Raw genomic sequence first — 20,964 nt, 5'->3', positions numbered from 1 at the left:
TTCACGCTGTGCCAGTATTAAACCCAACCCAATGAATTTGCTCGTTACCTTGGTCTTTTTGGTGTGCGGAAACCAAAGAAGCAGACATGCAGCCATGTCAAAGTCTACCTCCCGATCCGTGACAGCGTTCAGGAGTTCCCCTACCTCAGGCCAGTAGTTCCCTAACTTCGGGCATCCCCACAGCATGTGGTCTAGATCAACCTCAGGCTCTAGGCATCGTGGGCACATGGCATCGAGCACCTGGAAGTGTCGACGTAACCTCTCCGGGGTCAAATACGCCCGATGGAGAACGAAAAAATGCACCTGCTGAAACCTCGCATTCCTCGTCCCTTTCCAGGTCCTGTGCAACACCTGACCCCATACGGAGTCCGGGATTTGTTTACCTATGCTGGCCTCCCATCGCGATTTCAACTCAACCAGCGGTACCAGTCCTTCATGTAACATTCTGTTGTGGAGGCAGGTCACCGCCTTGACGGTGCCCGCGGCCATCACCACATACTGGCACACCATTGTCACCTCCGGTTCCACCAGTCCACCTCCCCAATGCCGCTGTATCGCTGCGACAACCGCCGCATGCAACAGGAAGGTACCACTCGGCAGGCCGAATTGCTCTTGTAAAGTCTGGAATGGGGCCAGCGTCCCGTCCACATAGAGGTCTCCTACCATCTGCAAACCCAAGTCTTCCCACGCTAATAATTGGGACCAATCACCTCCGTGCGGTAAGGCCGTCAGCATTCCCAGCGGAATCTCCGGTGCATATGGCCGGCGCTTCCCAGCCCTCTTCAGGTTCCTATTCCAACACAATCTAAGTGTCCTTTCCTCCATCATAAGATCCCTACTAGCCAGTCTCTGTTGCATCACTATAGAAGACAAGACATGTCTCTGAATGCCGACCCCTCGGCCGCTATAAGGCCCCCTAAATTCTCTGGCCACGTTCTGTGTCAGGACCTGGAGCTGCGCCGCCAGATAATATAACTCAAAGTCGGGGACTGCCATCCCCCCCTCACACTTGGGTCTCGTCAAGGTGGTCAATGCCACCCTTCGGCGACCCTGGCCCCAGAGAAAGCCAGTCACCAACGTCCTCAGCTCCCTAAAGATGCCCTGCGGGATCCATACCGGTAACGTTCTAAAGTAATAGAGTAGCCGCGGGAGTGCCACCATTTTCAACAGCGCAACACGACCCAGCACGGACAGCGGGAGAGAGGCCCAGAAGTCCATGCTGCCCCTCAGTGCTCGGATGCAGCGCCCCACATTCCCCTCAAGGAGGTCCGCTGCGTCATGGTAGATGCGCACTCCTAGGTAAACAAAACAAGAGGGTTCCCACACTACCGGCCTCGTGAGCCGCGGGCAGAGCGTGGTCTTCCGCAATGGAAACACACAAGTCTTAGTCCAGTTCACCTTGAGGCCTGAGAGCCTCCCGAACCTGCCCAACATGTCCACCGCGCCTTCCAATGCCCTCCCAGAGTCCGCTAGGTACAATAACAGGTCGTCGGCATATAACGATATATAGTGCGATTCAGGTCCCTGTGCAATCCCGTCGTAGACAACGCCCGATCTTGCCTGCGCCGCTAGCGGTTCCATTGCTAGGGCAAAGAGCAGAGGGGATAGCGAACAGCCCTGCCTCGTGCCCCTACAGACCGGATAAACCGGAGAGACCATGGTCCCCAGCCGCACCCGCGCCTTAGCCGAGGAATAAAGCACTCTCGTCCAACCCCGGAACCCTTCCCCAACTCCGAACTTCAACAGCACGCCATCTAGAAAATCCCACTCCAAGCTGTCAAACGCCTTTTCGATATCAACCGTCAACACTACCGGGCCCCGTTCCGCCGTAGCAGCACCATCAATGACCCCAATCAGCCGGCGGATATTCATCGAAGTGCTCCTAGAGGGGATGAACCCCGCTTGATCCCTATGCACTAAGGAGGTCATCAGCGGTAGGAGCCTGGTAGCTAGGATGCGACTCAAGATCTTGTAATCTACGGTTAGCATAGACAATGGACGATAAGAAGAGACATCCAAAGCATCCCTGCCCGGCTTCAGCAGTGGCACTACCAGCGCCTCCCTCATAGAGTCAGGCAACCGCCCCAATTGTTTCGCTTCCGCATACACAATCTGCAGCCTGGGTGCTAACACTTCCATAAATTTAGCGTAGAACTCGATCGGCAATCCGTCCACCCCAGGGGTTTTGTTCCGTGCCATATGACTAATTGCCCCTCTGATCTCTGCCAGGGTGATGGGGCCCCCCAGATCCCGGGCTTCCTCCCCATCCAGTAACGGTAAAGGGATCTGATCTAAGTAATCACCTATTTCCGTAGCTGCTGCTTCGAGGTGGCTGGCATACAGTCCCGTATAGTAGGACTGAAAGCGCCCCAGGACCGCTGACTGCGAATAGATCACCTCCCCATCCTCCTGTCGCACACTCATGACCGGGCAACCTCTAGGATTCGGATCAGCCAGCTTCGCAAGGAGCGTGCCCACTTTATCTCGCTCCTCATGCACTTTCACAGCATACAATTTATAATCATAGCACCGCAATCTCACCGTCTCAGTCGCCACAACCTCCTTAGCTTGCAACAATCGGTCCTGCAACTCCGGCCTCTCGGGTCTCTGCCGTTCCACCCCTCTCACCACTTCCTCCGCCTTCGCAAGGTCATTCAGCACTGTTCCTCTCACTGTCAGAAGCCGCCCCATACACACCCCTCTCACCATTTTCATTGCATCCCATTCAATCGCTCTAGTCGCTGTCGACCCAGCATTATCCGTAAAATAGCTGTCTATGCCCTGGCGGACCGTGTCGCAGAACGCCGGGTCATCCAGCGTCTCCGGGCGAAGTCGCCACGTAGGGACTGCCGATCTCGCCAGCTGCCATTGCATAGAGAGCAGCAGGGGGTTATGGTCCGAGATGGTCCTGGACAAATACTCCGAGTGAGTCACCACGGTCGCCAGTGACTCGCTGCACAGTACTGAATCCAGTCTAACATGCAGATCATGCAGCGCGGAGAAGTAAGAATAATCTCGAGTTTCGGGGTGTTGCGCCCTCCATACATCCACCAGGCCCCATTTTTCCTGCCAGTCCCGCCTATGGGACGCAAGTCGGCGCACTGGGGAGTCCACTAAAGGTGGGTGCGATCTGTCCAACAGCACATCAGAAATGGAATTAAAATCCCCCGCCAGCAATACAGGGTCTGCTAAATAATACGCCAGTGAGCGAGATAAACCCTCGAAGAAATGTGCTTGATCAGCGTTGGGGGCATAGATGTTACACAGCACCACCTCCCTACCATATAGCCGTCCCTCCACTACCACATATCGACCCTCCGGATCTATTCTCTGACTCGTGACTTGGAATGGCGTGCCCGCCCTAATCCATATCAACACCCCTCTGGCGAATGCCGAGTAAGTCGTGCCAAACACCTGACCTCGCCACCTCCTCTGTAATGCCCCACACTCCTGCTGCGTCAAATGAGTCTCCTGAAGCATCGCTATCTGAATGCCCCGCCTCACCAAGTAGGCATGTACCTTGTGGCGCTTCACCATAGTCCGAATACCCCGGACATTCCATGTGACACATTTCAGGTTAGGTAACGTCCCCATAGAGCATCAATCCCAACAGTGGCGCCCTCCAACAAATGTGACCCGCATTGCAGCAATTGTACAACCCCTTCAAAACATGTCCCTCAACTCCCACTAACCCCCTCCCCAGGACAGGGCCTAATAACCCAGCTTCAGCCCCGTTCCAAACCGTAAACACCCAACACATCACACTAACCTGTGGTCGTCACCACATAAGACCTTAAGGGTCTGATGAGGGCTATGGAGCCCCAAACCAGGACGACAGATGCTACTTGGATTCCTTATCCAGCTGAGCGGTAGGGAATTCGCTTTGGAAAGTGAAGGCCTGGATGACCAGGCTCTCCGGGGTTGGGTGGGTGGGCAGAAAAGCAGGGTCACCCAGGGCCGAGCGATGATGCCTGGCTATGTCCTTATCCACGGGAACCCCCAAGGCTGGTCTAGACGAGGTGCCCATCAACACGTCAGTTAATGCCTCATTGAACGGTAGCAGGGGCTCCATAGAGCTTGCCGCCGGCTGAAGTACTTCACTGAGGAGATTAGTCTTGAGGGTCACCTTAGGCAGGTCAAGAACCTCAGCTGCTCTACGGAGCACCACAGTGTATGTGGCGCCCTCCTCCATAGCCACAGCAGGAGGAGAAGGAAAACCAGAGTCAGAGGAGAGGTCAAGGCCACCTGCATCCTCTAACTCCTCTGTCCATTCCTGTTCCGATCCACACTGCCGTGTGAGAGGGTCCTCAGACCCCTCCCAGTCGTCCCCTTCCTCCACTGCCCGTGGAACAGGCTATGGTAGTGGGGGAGGGACAGGAGAATATAAATGGTCAAACGGCGCCGGTAACGGAGCTGGTCAGTGCCGGTCCAGCTCCAAGTCCAAATTAGGGTCCCAAACAGGAGCAAAATTGTCCGGTATCCCACTGTGGCGCCGGAAGCGGAGCCGCGGGCGGCGCTGGGCCGGGAGCCGCCGGCGGAGGACCCTGCAGCGCCGGAGCTGCCGGCAGCTGAGCCAGCAGCAAGAGAGGGACCTCAACTGGGACCACGGGGCCCGAAGGTACGCCGGCAGAAGCACGAGGCCTAAAAAGGCGGTCCATGGCTGCAAGAAAATCTTGCACCTGGGCAGGAGTCGCCGACGGACCCGGATAAGGTGGTTAGACGGCGGGACTTACAGGCTCCAAAGGAGCCGCAGTGGTGGAACCCCCAGCCCCCTCGTCCGCGTCCGGAGACCGACGGGGGGGGGGACGTCAGAGAGCAGACATGCTACTTCAACTTCTTCTTATGACGTCTCTTACCCGATTCAGAGTGTGAAGATTTCGACCCAGAGGAGCGATGATGTTGGCTCCGCGAGTGGTCCCTCGATCGACCCCTGGACCGTGAACGGCACGGAGATGACTGCCCGGCCTCCAGCAGCTTACAGGACCGCTCGTACAAAGCCTTCGGAGCCATGGCCAGACAGTGGAAACATGACTGGGAGTCATGGTCGCACCCCAGACAGTAGAGACAGACGCCATGGAGGTTGGCCACTGACATCGTACGGCGTCAGGCCCAGCAGGATTTAAACCCAGGCATCCATGACTCAAAAATGGAAGAAAAAAAGTCTCAAACGTTCAGTCAAAAAGTGACTAGAGTACGTTCTCTAACCAGATCTGCGCTTGCTGGTGCGGAAAAAGAAAGAACTGACGTCAGGGCGCATGGTTGGCCCCTAAGTAGTCTCTGTGACGTCATCTCGGCGCCTACGATGGACGCGGAGCCGCACGACGCCACCTTCTGACGCGCAGGGGTACTGCTGACGAAAATTTTCTGGATCCAGTCTGAAGCCTGGGCATATTCTTAGGTAAGGAATCTATCACTAACGTGTCTCTTTCAGATTTATTCTTCACCTTCTGTATATGGAGTTAGCCAGTCCTAAGGTGTAGGCTGGGCACAAATAAAGAACTAAATGCACAGATATGAAGTGAAGAGCCAAGCTTGTGTCGGTAAGAGGTGGTTACAAAATCTGAGTAGCTCAGCCTCTGTGGGGAGTTGGGGTTTATGTGCCTATTTACCTCACCGACAAGAGTCTAGGTCCCGTAATGAGGTGAACAGACTACACAACACGTGGCTCTTTATTTTAAAGTGGACAGTGCAGTATTAACAATGATTACCAAGGATTAGCAGCTTAAGGATGGAATATTCAAGCAGGAGACTCTATGAAAGATCTAATTTTGGAAACATTTGAATACTCTCAAATAAACCATTAATTATGAAAAAGAGAACCTGGGAAGGGATCTTCCTTAAAGCTGTAGCAGTAGGAAGGTGTATCTTTACGTAAGAAAATTCAAGGCCTGACTGGCCATATACAGCAGGCAAGGGATAAATTCCTCTTCTTGGATCTTCTGGATTGCAGATCTTGAGCATAAACCAAATGAAGCACCTCTTGCAATTTAATGTTCAGAAGTTACTGGTTGAGGTTCATTTTGTCTTTTTAGTAGATTTCAGGTGGATGTGCTATATAAAACCTAAGGTACGACTTGATCTGTAGGTCAGCGTTTCCTAAATTTTAGTTTGTGGCCCACTGGTCGTCATGAGTCGTTTTTGGTGAGTTGTGACAATTCTGGCTTGGTCCTATTTATTCATGTTATAGCACATTACTTACTGACATTTCACACCTTCACATCTTCCCATCAGACATTTGTATCATGGAATATTCTCTTCAAAGTGTGGCGATATGAAGGCGCTTAAACAGATCACTTGTTAATCTGCTGTAACATGATTTCATTGGGACAGTGCCAAGAACACGCACAAACCTAGAACACAAGGGTGCCTATCCGCTGGTGTCATGTTGCAATGACCTTGTAAATAAAGGCATGACCTGCAAGTAATTACACTAAAAGATCTACGAAGCCTAGACCCCTCTTTGGCCCAAAAAAGAGGTGCGTGCAATAGGGGTGGCTCCTCCGTTAAGGGAGAGGAACATTGCCCCACAGGAAAAATACAGTGATAATAACACAATGTTATTCTCATTTTATTTTTCCAGTACTTACCCAGTTTTGTTTTAGGGGCATGCTGGGCTGTCAGACAGCAGTGGAAAAAGTGGTGGGCATTTTCTAAGTGTGCATGACGGTTTAATCGGCTAAACAGTCATACACACTTAGCATGTTCTTCAACCGGCTGTAGTGCAAGGCCGGGTGGAGAACATGCACAGCCTCCCACTCCCTGTCTGAGCGCCGAACCATGGTGCTCAGACCAATCACAATGCTGCTGTCATGCTGGTGACAGCAGTGTCATGATTGGCTAGGGCAGTCTGGGAGTCTGTGTGCTTCCTGGTTCCATGGGTCCGTGACTTGTCGACAGAAGGACGGAGGCGGCAGCAGTTTTTTTTAACCACTACTACCACTGTCGTGCAACTGATGAGCTGTGCAGCTGATAAGACCATGACACTGCAGACTGCAGATCTAAACTCAGGCTGAGGCTACTGATGTGCAAAAACAGAAAAGCAAATGCTGTAAAATTGCCAAGGTCAGGTATATGATTTCAGCTTTTGGGCAAATGGGTGTAAGAATGGAGTTGCATCACACAAGTTTGCCATTCCAAACATTGGGGGTTGTGGCTAAAGTTTGGGAAGCAGTTCTTCAGGTAAATGCTTTGAGATCTGAATATTCATCAGAAGGGGTGCATGCATGATATTCCCCTGATGTGATAATCTCGCAGTTTACCAATAACACGGTTAGCTTTTTTTTTTGCTTCTCAGACTCTTGACGCATTTTCAGCTTGGGCATTTAGCAGTCAGCAAACATGAGAGCATTCTCTAGCTCGTTCCTTCTCAAACATAATGCTGAGCTCTATCACCCAAGGCACAATGACCGTTTTGTGCTGGTCCATCACACAACACAAAAAGGCTTGCCACATAGGCCCACAGCAATTATGTATCCTAGGAACAAGTCATGCAACCCATATGTTGTAATGTGCTGCATACCCAATAAGGCTTTTGGTGCCCCACTAAGTGTGATATAAATGCAATTACAATACATTCGTGCCAACAGGGGTTTTTTAAACATCCAAGTTAAACACAGGTGTGCAATATTATTGTATTCGTGAATCGGACCTGAAGCATATAAAGACTACCGGTCCACTGAAGTCATCCAATATAAACAAATGACGCATGGCTAATAAGAAGTCATGGTTTTACATATGAACTGGATATTTTAAAAGAACTACATTAAATAACAGTAAAACCACAAAACACATTGAGCAAAAGCTCCACAAAGCAATAGGGGTTTGAAATGTACCTTTAAAATGTATTATTTTCCCTCAGAATAATGCAAAGCATTCCAAGCATCTTACAATACACCACTTCCACATATCAAGCAATGGCCCTACCTTCTCTTTGGGGTAACTGATCTGGACTTGGACAGGCTGGAAAACAAAACAGGAAAAGCAATTATAAAACATTCTTAGTTCCATTTTGCAGCGCACACAACTAATTAAACTCCAGACATTTGTTTGCAAGCATATATGAGTACAAGCTATAAAATAGGTTACCCTCTTCAAAAAAAAAATACATCTTTAACCCTTTAACTGCCAGGCCCGTCCCCCCCACCCCCGTCTCCTCCCGGTGCTTTAATCTTTTTATGGCTATTTGGGGTAGTTCGCTCTTAGGCCCCATATTGTTTTGTCCACAAAGGGTATCAACGCCAAATTGGCGTCCTTTTCCTCCAACAAGCTGAGGATTCTAAAAGTACCCAGGGTTTGAGAATTCCCCTGGAGGGGATTGGGAAATTAGGCAAAATACAGCAATATTTTGGGTTTTTGGGGTAAGAAGAAAGCAAAGGGGCTGTGGTACTGAAATCACCATCTTCCCAGCTTTCAGGAACAGGCAGACTTGTCAGGAAACCTGAATATTCTACAAAGTTGTGGCATTTTACTGGGACATAGCCTATTTTTACTATTTTTGTGCTTTGAACATCCAAGGAATGCAGCGACCTCTCCGCTGGTGTAGTAGGTCGAGGGGAAAAAAGATTTTAGAACCACAGGTTCATTCGAATGGAAGTCGGATGGTACTTTTGGGATAAATTTGGGATTTGCCCTTAGAATTAGAATGTCCTTTTTGAACTGCAGAAAAGGTTCCCCAATCGTGAGCGCTTGGAGCTCACTAATCCTCCTAGCTGATGTTAGAGCTAAAATAAGAGCCAGCTTCCATGATAGAAATTTAAGATCCGCTCTGTGAATAGGTTCAAACGGGGTTCTCATAAGATGAGCCAAAACCAAGTTAAGCTGCCAGACTGGTGGCGGAGGCTGGACTGGAGGGAAAACCCTGAAGAGGCCCTTTAGGAAGTGTTTGATAATCCTTGCAGACCAAAGAGAAGGACCTGAAGATGTCCGCCTGAATATAGAGATAGCAGCCAGATGCACCTTGACAGAGGAATGAGCCAGACCTGATTTAGCCAGAAAAAGAATGTAAGGCAAAATCTGATGTGGAGCGGAAGTGTATGGGTGGAGATTCTGCCGGTGGCACCACAGACAGAATCTTTTCCATTTAGCCCGGCAAGTCTTGTTTGTACTCGGAGCACGGGCCTGAGACAAGATTTCTTTACACTCCTTAGTGAGGTTCAAATTCTGGAATTCTCTGTACTCAGGAGCCACGCTGTCAGTTGGAGTGGGCTCGGATCTGGATGTAGCACTTCACCCTGAGACATTGTCAATAGAGATGCAATGGGCCGCAGGTGAATTGGCTGATCTTGTGAGAGTAGGAGAAGTTCCGTGTACTAGAACTGTCGATGCCAAGCCGGTGCGATCAAAATCATTCTGCAAGGTTCCGCCTTGAGTTTCCTGATTAGTCTCTGAATCAGGGGTATTGGTGGAAAGGCGTAAACAAATGCGTCGGACCAGGCAATCGAAAGAGCATTCCCCAGTGACCTTAGATGGTGATCCCTGCTTGCGTAAAACTGGCATTTCTTGTTCTTTGGGGTTGCAAACAGGTCTATGGTCGGAGTACCCCAGACTGAAAAGATATCCTCAAGAATGTCTTGATCTAACTCCCACTCGTGACTGATGGATTTTTGACGACTCAGTGCATCCGCTGTTGTATTGAGGGACCCTGCGAGGTGTTCCGCTGACAGAGAAATTTTGTGGAGAGTTGCCCAGTTCCAAATTTCCTGAGCTTCCCTTGAAAGAACCTGGGTTCTTGTTCCGCCTTGTTTGTTGATATAGTGCATGGCCGTCGTATTTGTCCGTGCAAACCAGCACTGTGCAATTCTGAATTCTCGGAAGGAAAGCTTGTAAAGCTAGGTGAATTGCTCTGAGTTTTAGCAGATTGATGTGGAACTTGCGCTGTTCGGGCGTCCAAGGACCGCTCACGTGCAACTCCTGTAACACTGCTCCCCAGCCTTCCAGTGATGTGTCCGTGGTGAGAACCATGGGAGGTGGAGAAAGCTTGAAAGTTAGACCCTTTGAGAGGTTGTCCTTTATCATCGACCAGTTGCACGCTTTTCTCATTACTGGTGTTACTCTTATTTTGTCATCGAATGAACCTTTCGACAGGCACCATTGGTTGTCCAGTTGCTCTTGTAGTGGACGCATTCGAAGCCTGCATTGCGGAATTAATGGAATGCAAGATGAGATCGATCCTAGTAGGGATTTGTACCGACGGACTGAAAGAGATCTCCTTTTTTGTAAAAGTCGAGCCGATAGAATAAGTTTTCTTTGTCGTTCCTCCGACGGGAAAGCCTTGCAGCGATTCGTATCCAGGATGGAACCCAGAAAGCTGGCCGACCTGGAAGGGAGAAGGACCGATTTGGACTTGTTGAGTTGGAGACCCAGCTGGTTGAAAAGTTGAATGCAGTTTTTGACTTCCTTGGAAGCTGCCTGAAATGATTGAGCCTTGATCAACCAATCGTCTAGGTAGGGAAAGACCTCTAGAGATTGTTTTCTGAGAAGAACAAGTTACTTACCTTCGGTAACGCTTTTTCTGGTAGATACAATATCTGCCTGTGAATATCCCCCTTGCGTCAGCAACATTCGGAAATTCTTTTTGTAGCTTCGCGCTGACGTGGACTTGGACGTCATAGAGACACGGCATCGCTCGCGACTCCGCTGACGTCACCGACGCCTATAATAGGCCCACGCCGGCGTGATGACATCAGTTCCGCCCTTTTTTCCGTGCCTTCGAGGCACACGGACGGACCAATGACAGTAGACATATACACAGTATACGTAAGGTAAAACACACACAGTGTGAAAAAAATGCAATAAAGCATTTGAAATAAACAACCCCTTGACAATAAAATAAATACATTATAGAAAATCTGGTATAGAAGAGTGGACAACGGGGAGGCGGTGGGTCAGTGAGGAATCCACAGGCAGATATTGTATCTACCAGAAAAAGCTATACCGAAGGTAAGTAACTTGTTCTTCTGATAGATACATCTGCCGTGTGGATTCCTCACCTTGTGAATAGAGTCCTACAGCAGTCCCCACTCCCGGAGGAGGGTATCCACTCTTCTAAACCAGAAAATCCTGGAGGACAGAGCGCGCAAAGTGGCCGTCCCTCCTCACTTCGGAATCCAAGCAGTAATGCTTCGCGAAAGTGTGGAGGGAAGACCAAGTTGCCGCCCTACAAATGTCCTCTAGCGGAACACCTCTAGCCAATGCTGAGGTTGAAGATTTAGCTCTTGTAGAATGAGCCCTTATACCCTCTGGTGGTTCCTTACCGGCCAAAGAGTAGCAGATCTTTATACAGAGGACGATCCATCTTGATAAAGTTCTTTTATGGACCGCTCTTCCTCTCTTGCAGCCAGCAAAGCCAATGAAGAGCTGGTCATCCAACCGACAGTCTTTAGTCCTGTCCAGGTAAAAAGATTCCGCCCTCTTGCGGTCCAGACGGTGTCATCTCTCCTCCTCCTTGGAACGGTGTGGGGGAGGATAAAAGGTAGGGAGGGTAATAGATTGACCAAGGTGGAAAGGAGTAACCACCTTAGTCAGAAAAGCAGCCCTGGTCCTAAGAACCATTCGATCAGCATGAATGGTCAAAAAAGGGGGCTTGGAACTAAGAGCTTGAAGCTCACTTACCCTCCTTGCCGAGGTTATTGCAATGAGGAAGATTGCCTAAAGAGTCAAAAGCCTCATAGGACACTTGTGAAGAGGCTCAAAGGGAGCACCCATTAAAAAGGTCAAGACAAGATTTAAGTCCCACTGAGGCACAATAAAAGGAACAGGAGGGAACTTATTCGTGAGACCCTTCAAAAACCTTAAAACTACAGGAGACTTGAAAAGAGAAGGCTGATCAGGCAAACAGAGAAATGCCGACAGCGCAGAAAGATAACCCTTAACTGTGGCAACCGCAAGCCCTTGCTGCGCCAGAGAAAGGGCAAACTGGAGAACATCAGACAAATGGGCTCTGAAAGGGTCAATATATTTTCCTCCACACCAAGTGACAAATTTTGACCATCTATAAGAATAGATGGACTTAGTGGAGTCACGCCTGGCTGACAAGATGACATCCACCACGTCAGGCGGGAGAGAAAAGGAATTCAGGTTGCCCCGTTCAATCTCCAGGCATGAAGGTGCAATGTCTGGAGGTGGGGGTGTAGAACCTGCCCCTCCATCTGAGAGAGGAGGTCTGCCCTGAGAGGGAGACGGAGCGGCGGGTGAGAGGAGAGGTGGAGAAGATCTGTATACCACACCCTTCTTGGCCAATCCAGGGCGACCAATATGACTTGGGCCCGGTCTTGGCGAATCTTCCTCAGAACCCGAGGAATCAAAGGTATGGGAGGAAACGTGTAAAGGAGTTGATTTCCCCAACTCAACTGAAACGCGTCCCCCAAGGCTCCTTGCAACGGATACTGGAGACTGCAGAATGACAGGCAGTGAGCATTCTTGCGAGTGGCAAACAGGTCCACCTGAGGAGTCCCCCACGTCCGAAAGACGTGACGAACCACCTCCGGGTGAAGCCTCCACTCGTGGTCGGCCGAGAACTGCCGACTGAGACTGTCTGCACGCACGTTCAGAACCCCGGCCAGATGATTCGCCATCAGACAAATCTGATGGTCCTGAACCCAGGACCAGAGACGCAGAGCCTCTCTGCAGAGACACTGCGACCCCACTCCTCCCTGCTTGTTGATGTACCACATCGCAGTCGTGTTGTCCGTCAGGACCTGGACCGAACGACCGCGAAGGGAAGGGAGGAAGGCCTTGAGCGCCAAACGTTTCGCCCGCAATTCTAGAAGGTTGATGTGAAGCAACCTTTCCTCTGGAGACCAAAGAGCCTTGACCTCCAGATCCCCCAGATGAGCACCCCACCCTAGAGTGGATGCATCCGTTATTACTGTGGCCACCGGAAGAGGCAGCTGAAAAGGCTTCCCCTGAGACAGGTTGCCTTCCACGCCCCACCAAGACAGATCCGCCGCAGCTTCTCTGGAGATCCTCACTGACTCCCTGAGATCTCCGTTGTGTTGATACCACTGCCTGCGGAGGCACCACTGGAGCGCCCTCATGTGCCAGCGTGCATGGTTGACCAAAAGAATGCAGGAAGCCATCAGACCGAGCAGGCGAAGGACCTTCAGGACTGGAATAACCGCTCCATTGTAAAATGAAGGAATCATTTCCTGTATGTCGCGAATCCTTTGAGGAGGAGGGAATGCACAACATACAGTTGTGTCCAGAACAGCACCTATGAACAGGTTGCGCTGGGAGGGTACTAGGTGAGACTTGGGTACATTTATCGAAAAACCCAACCTGTACTACAACTGGGTTGTCTCTCGCAGATGATGGAGCACTCTCTCTGACAACTCTGCTTTGATCAGCCAGTCGTCCAAATAAGGGAATACTGGAATCCCTGATCTTCTGAGATGCGCCGCCACCACCGCCATCACCTTGGTGAAAACTCGAGGTGCAGTAGTAAGTCCAAACGGAAGGACCGCAAACTGATAGTGCTGCGATCCTACCGTAAAACGGAGATACTTCCTGTGCGACTTCAGGATTGGGATGTGAAAGTACGCATCGTGCAAGTCGAGTGACACCATCCAGTCTTCTTCTAACAGCGCTTGAAGAACCTGAGCAAGGGTGAGCATATTGAATTTCTCCTGTTTCAGATAGAGATTCAAGATCCTGAGATCCAGGATTGGACGAAGTCTAACATCCTTCTTGGGAATCAGGAAATACCGGGAGTAGCATCCCTGACCCCTTTCCTGCTCTGGGACCACCTCTATTGCACCCTTTCTTAGCAGAGTCTGAACTTCCTCCTGTAGGAGTAACAGATGTTCCTCTGAGCGATATCCCTGGCAAGGAGGGTAATTGGGAGGGAATTCCCGAAAGGGAAGTGCATACCCAATTTCTACGAGATTGAGAACCCAAAGATCTGATGTAACCGATTCCCAATCTCGTAGAAAGTGGGTAAGCCGACCCCCCACTGGACCCGCATGATCCTGAATGGCAGATCTAGGGCTGCTTTTCTGTGGCTGGGTGGTTGGAGGAGGTGGAGGAGGAAGAGGCTTGACGCCCTCGAGGACGTGCTCTTTGCTTTCCCCTGTATGACCTATACAAGGTATTTTGCTGCTGCTGCTGTTGTTGCTGCTGTTGACCTTGCCTATAGGTACGAAAAGAAGAGCGTCCAAAACCTCTGAACTTTCCGGTCGTTGAACCTCTTACTTGAAGACCAAGAGATCTAGCAGTTGCTCTGCTATCCTTAAACCTCTCTAAGGCTGTATCTGCCTTCTTGCCAAAGAGTCCTTCCCCGTCAAAAGGTAGATCTAACAATGCAGACTGCACATCCGCAGAAAAATCAGAGGATTTCAGGCACGCTGATCTTCTTGTGGCGACCGCAGTGCCCATGATCCGTGCCACAGAATCTGCAGTATCAAGACCGCTCTGGATAACTTGACGAGCTGCCACTTGAGTATCAGATAAAACCTCCTCAAAGTCACCCCTACAGTCTTCTGGAACCTTTGGAATCAACAAACACATTGAGTCCATAAGTGCGTGCACATACCTCCCCATGAGACAAGTGGCATTCGTTGACTTTAACGCCAAACTTGCGGAGGAAAAAGTTTTCTTGGCCACTTGATCCTGCTTTTTGGCCTCCTTGTCACCAGGCACTTGTGGAAAAGCACCAACTGACTTTTTTGAGCACGCAGCCTGAATCACCAGGCTTTCAGGAGAAGGGTGAGATGATAAAAAAGGCAGGGTCTTCGGGAGCCACCCTATATCTCTTAGCCACACTTTTTGAGACAGCAGGAGCAGAAAGAGGCTTCTTCCACACCTCCATAATAGGTTCAGTTAACGCCTCATTAAATGGGAGTAATGGTTCCACAGCTGAGCTTGGTGAATGGAGAACCTCAGTAAGCAGATTTGATTTAAACTCAACAGTAGGTAATGTCAAACCTAAAAGTCATGCTGCCTTCCCCATTACAACGTGATATGGCTGGACATCTTTTGAAGGCGTATTCGGACCTGATGGCATCTCCCACTCAGGGGAAAAATCAAGGCCACTAGCATCAGCCAGTTCCTCAAAATAATCCTCATCCAGTTCACCTTCCTCCAAGTCTGGGTGAGACTCGTAATACCTCCGTTCCTCCAGGAGGCGTTGTGCATCTCTCCTGGACCTCTCCTTCACACGGAACGCAGTCGGATCCACTACCGACTCCGACGGAGCCGGAACCGACGTCGGTACAGTATCGGAAGGCTTAGAAGGATGTTCCAAAGACTTGCTTGAAGTGGGCGACGCCGGTATCGGAGTCGTCGACTTCGGAGGAGCCAGCGTCGACCTCGGCGTCGACCTCGGTGGAGCCGGGTACTGCCACAGTGGAGTCGGGGCTGGCATATACGGCATGAAAGGTGCCGGGGCATAAGAGTGTGGAACACCCAAATTAAATGCCATTGGACCCATGGGACCCGAAGGTGCACCAGAGGGGTACCATGACCTCGAGAATACCCCATACATCGCGTTGAGGAACGCTAATGGATCCTGACCTGGTGCAGGGAAAGGTGGATGATCACCTTCATGCTGACCTTGAGGTGGATTCGAATCAGGCTCTTCAACAGGTGCCGATTCATCTTCCTCAATAGGAACTTCCTCCACTTCTCCACTTCTTCTTGAGCCGGAGACGCCGTCGGAGTCGGATTGGAAACCGGAGTCGGAGATTGAACCTGTGACTCCGAAGGCGAGGCCTCACCTTCCCGATCCGAAGCTTCTTGCGGTGGGATCACCTTCGATTTAACTTTTTTGGGCGACCTCGACTTTGAGCCCGACTTCTCACCCGAATGACGTCGAGACTCATGCCTCCTTTTCTTGTGCTTCTTATGCGACCTTGAAGCATGACCCGACGAGGACTTCGAAGCCGATGCCTCTCGAGACCTTGATCTTGATCTTGACCTCGACTTCCTCGAGCGGGATCTTGAAGTCTTCTTTCTTTTATCGGCTTTCAACCTTGCCACAAGAAGTTTGGTCTCCCTCTCTCGCAGGGCCTTTGGGTTCAATTATTGACACGACGAACATCCATCCACGTCGTGGTCGGAACTCAAACACCAAATACAGTCCTGGTGTGGGTCCGTAACAGACATCATTTTCCCGCATTCCCTGCAGGGTTTAAATCCAGTCTTCTTAGTCGACATTCTAGGGAGACAAGTTCAAGAGAACAGAGAAAACGAAGAAAAACAGTAACAGAGTTACCCAAAAGCTACTGAGTATCCTAAAACCGTTAGCGTCGACAATGCGGAAAAAAGGGAACTGATGTCATCACGCCGGCGTGGGCCTATTATAGGCGTCGGTGACGTCAGCGGAGTCGCGAGCGATGCCGTGTCTCTATGACGTCCAAGTCCACGTCGGCGCGAAGCTGCAAAAAGAATTTCCGAATGTTGCTGACGCAAGGGGGATATTCACAAGGTGAGGAATCCACACGGCAGATGTATCTATCAGAAACGCCGCCACTGGGGCAAGAACTTTTGTAAATATCCGTGGTGCGGATCTGAGACCAAAAGGAAGCACCTTGAATTGAAAATGGCCCTTGGCTACTGTGAAGCGTAGGTATTGCCTGTGAGCTGGATGGATCGGAACATGGAAGTACGCATCCTCTAGGTCTAGAGTTGCCATGTAGTCCCCTGGATTTAGAAGACGTAGAATGTCCTGAAGGGTGACCATCCTGAATGACAGCTTTATGAGATAGGTGTTGAGCTCCCTTAGATCTAATATTGGACGCCACTTCTCCTCCGTCTTGTGAACCAGGAAGAACCTGGAGTAAAAACCTTTCCCTCTTTGAGAGTGAGGTACAGGTTCTATCGCCCCCTTGATGAATAACTAGTGGGCTTCGAGAAGTAGAAGTCGCAGATGTTTTGCCTCGGTGGCGCGAGGAGCTCTGGAAGGAGGAAGCTGTTGAAATTCCAACGTGTGGCCAAACCGAATGATATTCAGGACCCACTGGTCTGATGTAATGATCCTCCAGCTGCGTAGACAATGAGAAATCCTGCCCCCCACTGATGTTACCGGAGGGGAAGGAACAGTAGAAAGAGCCAGAAGGCCGCTATTGTCTCTTAGATGAATCTCAGCCCTGGGGACCTTGACGGCCTCCTGCTGGCTGCAGAGAGAAAGAAGCAGATTGGCCCTGCCTTTGAGAGTACTGAGGCCTGTAGGATTGAGATGATTGGGAATACGAGGAATAACGTTTTTGGTATCCTCCTCTATTTGAATAACCTTTGCCTCTAGCTCCCCGGAACGGCCCCTTACGGTATTGAAGAGTGCCTAAGGACCTAGCTGTTTCTGTGTCCTTTTTAATATCCTGTAAGGCATCATCTATGTGCTTTCCGAAAAGCATGTCACCATCAAAAGGCAAATCCAATATTTTGTTTTGCACTTCAGGGTGAAACCAGGTAGCCCGAAGCCAGCCCTGTCTTCTGAGGACTGCCGAACCTGCTAAAGCTCTAAAAGCATGTGTGGCGATGTCCATGGCGCAGTCAATTATTTCCGCGGAAGATCGCTCCCCTTCTTCTAAGATCTTCCTTGCATCTGCCTTAGCGCCTTCCGGTAACTGGTCTACAAGCGGAGACATATCGCACCACATTTGGCGATCGTATCGTCCTAAAATTGCAAGTGCATTGGAGGCACGAACCAGGAGGCTTGACATTGACGAGAATCTTTTGCCAACATTGTCCAGGCCTCGACCCTCTTTATGCGGTGGAGAAGCCAGAGGAGCCGAAGGGTTCTTAGACTTCCTTTGTGCCGCCTGGAAGATTACAGAGTCCGGCTTTGGTTGACCAGTCAGGTACGCGGGACTATCATCAGGGGCCCTGTATTTCTTCTCCAGCCGCGGTAGGACCGGAATGACGGTTGCTGGAGACTGCATGACCTTCACTCCCTCAGACCAAACATGCTCTACGATGGGAATAGAGCGGATGGACTTCCTGTATGGCTCTTTGAAATCGTAAAGAAAGCAGTCTGATTGCACCGTTGTAACTGGCAGGCCAAATCGTTTTGAAGCCCTTTCCATGAGGTTATGGAAACCACCAATGTCAGCTGGTGGTGAACCTACCGGATCCGGTGAAGGTGAAGGTGGATCCAGGATGATGAACTCATTCCATTCCCTATTCGGACCCAGGACCTCTGTCACATCACTTCCATCATCCGAGGAATTGTCGTCATTATTGTCCCCATACACTTGCTCTGATGCTATTACCTGCCGAACCTCCGCAGGTTCTTGATCTCTTGGCTGAACTTCAGCTGAAGTGGACGGTGGCAATGGTGGAGGGGGCGTCTGAATGGTTTCAGGAGTTTGGGAAGGAAACCTTCTCCTGTAGTCCATTAACATCATTTGTAGGTCAGTTATCAGAGAAGAGGGCATCGAAACCATACCCTGCTGAGATTGCTCTGGAATCCTTTCCCTGGGAGGAAGCTGACGCACTCTGAATCAGAATCCTGATATTTTACGTAGAGCTGCGATGGACTGTAAGCATCTCCATAAGGTCCATCATCTTCATCATCATCCTCCTCCTCTAAAAGCAAGGCAGGAGGCAAGGGTGTCACCCTTCGTGGGTACGTCATATCCAGTGTTATTTGGCGCCTTCTTATCGGAATTTTCACTTTTCGCACCGTCGACGGAGTCACCGTCGACGACGATGGGGTAGTCGTCGACAAGAGCGCCGTCGACGGAGTCAAAACCATCATCGAAGGAGGTGAAATTGTCGACGGCATCGCCGACTAGCTCGTCGTCAGAATCAAAGCAGACGTCGTCATTGCCATCGTCATCGTCGACGTTGTCTTCGTCGTCGTCGACACCACCGTCGGCGTCATCCTCGTCGACGATGAAGATTGAGATGGTCCAGTCGTCGACGTTGAGGCTGTCGTCGCCGACACAGTCGTCGACGCCACCGTCGACGGTCCCGTCGACGAGGCAGAAACGAGATTGAAGGATTTTCGCCGTCGTCGTCGACGTACCTGAAGATGTCACTGTCGACGACCGGGATTTCTTGTCAGACTTCGAATCCTGAGGTAGGGAACTAGGTTTTTCAAAACCTGTTTGTTTCCCAGTAGGTGGAGAGATAACAGAAGGCCCTTGTGACCCCTTCTGAGAAGATACCACCTCAGAAACCAATCCCACTTTCTCCTTTACACCTCGGTGAGGAGATTTTCGGGGACTAGACCTACCAGCCCTATCAGAGGTCTTTTGAGAGGTCTTAGAAGGAGGCTCAGTAGAAGTTGAAGGGGAAGACCTACCCCTCTTTTTAGATCTTCTTGAAGAGGAAGCCGAAGAGGAATCTTCACTGTCACTGGAAATGACCTCCTTTCTAGACTTCATCTTTTGCAGCCATGTTAGAAGTCTTCCTTCTCTGTGCTTCAATGTTTTAGTAGAGAAGGTCCTGCAGATTTTACATTCTGTAGCCTTGCGGTCCGGGTACAAGCAATAAATACAATCTGTATGCTTGTCATCCACATACAGACGCTTCTTTGAACAGGTAGCACAAGCCTTGAACAAAGCTTTCTTCTCTTTATCCGACATCTTTGTTGAAAAATAAGGTTGTTTTTTGATACTGTAGAAAGAAAACTGAGCAGAGCTCAGAGGAGACTCCCTTAGCACAACGTGCGGTAGAAAATCTGAGGCTCTCTCAGGAGGGTTCTATGGTGTGAGGCTTCTCCGATTGGTTGTTGCAATTTCTTTTGGTCTCTTTTACACAAAGAGGTGGATGTGCTACAAAATGAGATGAGGCCTAGGCCTTTCTTTCTCTTTTGTACCTACTGCTATGGTATTTTTTATATTACCGAGGCTCCAATTCCGACGACGGGGAATGATACAAAGCATGGGAATCTATGAAAGTTCCAATACTGGGGCAAGAACAAGCGACGCCTCCAGGAGAGGGAATCCTCTCAGGCCAAACAGGAGATCCTCAGTCACATCCGATCGTTAAATGAATCTTCCCCGCAATCCCAATCACCGGATCATAAGGACTGACTCGGACTTGGCGTGTCCAACTCCTTATGTTGCCACATCCAACTCTCTAATCTGGCATTACGGTAAACTGGAGTGAATTCTCTATACAATTGTCCTTGTTCTTCTTTTGTCCTAAAGGGTGCTGAACCCCTGCAAGAAAACATAACCAGTCCCACGGTCACAGCCATTGTGGGGGCGAGACTTTAGACTCCGCCATCGCCTGTTGAGGCACTGGTTCCTCCGGAGGTGACCCAGTGGAGGATGACCTCTACGCTTTTTATCACCACAAGCCATTGTAAGCGGGGATCTATGAACTTACTTGTAGCTGCCACTCCCCCCCCCACTTACAGGGCCCCCTTGCAGAGTGACTTCTTCAGAATGGACGATGGGCTGTTCCTGGTAGACTCAAGACCTTGTCTGGCCCTGTTGGCCTTTCCCTGTTGGGTGTCTTATTTTCCCTCCTTTCCCACCCCTATGTCACTATTACCTGGATGCGCTGCAATTGGAAGGGTTGGGGTTGGGGTTGGGTAGTTACAACCTTGGAACTCTGGGAACGGCTGGGAGGTACTCTGCTTTTTCATCTGTTTTGAATAGGCTTCTAGCTATTGTGCTCTGTACCGGTGTATCGGGTTGGGACGATGTGTCCCCACAGTATTTTTTAATGGGCTTATCGCATAAGTTACTTACCTTCGGTAACGATATATCTGTAAGAAACATTAGTAGTGATAGATTCATTACCTTAGAATTACCCCCAGGCATCAGACTGGATCCGGAAAGTTTTCCTCAGCAGTACCCCTGAGCATCAGTAGGCGTAGTCGTGCGGCTCCGCGTAAGTCGTTGGCGTCGTCTCCGAGATGATGTTGCTGGAGCTACTTAGACGAGCCCACGCGAGCTGATGTCAGTTCTGTACGCGACTTTCCGCACCAGGAACGCAGGGTCATGCAAGAAACTGACCACTGGTACCATGAAACTAGGACCCTGAAAGGATGCGTCGGACGGTAAGGAATTTATC

The 20,964-nt window shown here is 50.2% G+C and overlaps 1 protein-coding gene across 3 annotated transcripts in view; it reads right to left on the bottom strand.

Moving 5' to 3' along the window:
* LOC144763429 (serine/arginine-rich splicing factor 7-like) overlaps positions 1–20,964 on the bottom strand; it is a 277,744-nt gene that overhangs the window by 91,018 nt on the left and 165,762 nt on the right. For all 3 annotated transcript variants that reach the window (XM_078649017.1, XM_078649016.1, XM_078649018.1), the window contains one exon: positions 7,924–7,959. In XM_078649017.1, the coding sequence (XP_078505143.1) occupies positions 7,924–7,959 (36 nt within the window). The remainder of the gene's footprint in view (positions 1–7,923; positions 7,960–20,964) is intronic.

This window comes from Lissotriton helveticus, chromosome 6 (assembly GCF_964261635.1).
Source record: "Lissotriton helveticus chromosome 6, aLisHel1.1, whole genome shotgun sequence".
Lineage (NCBI taxonomy): Eukaryota > Metazoa > Chordata > Amphibia > Caudata > Salamandridae > Lissotriton > Lissotriton helveticus.
Note: the sequence above shows the minus strand (reverse complement) of the source record. Positions and strands in the feature narration are given on the sequence as shown.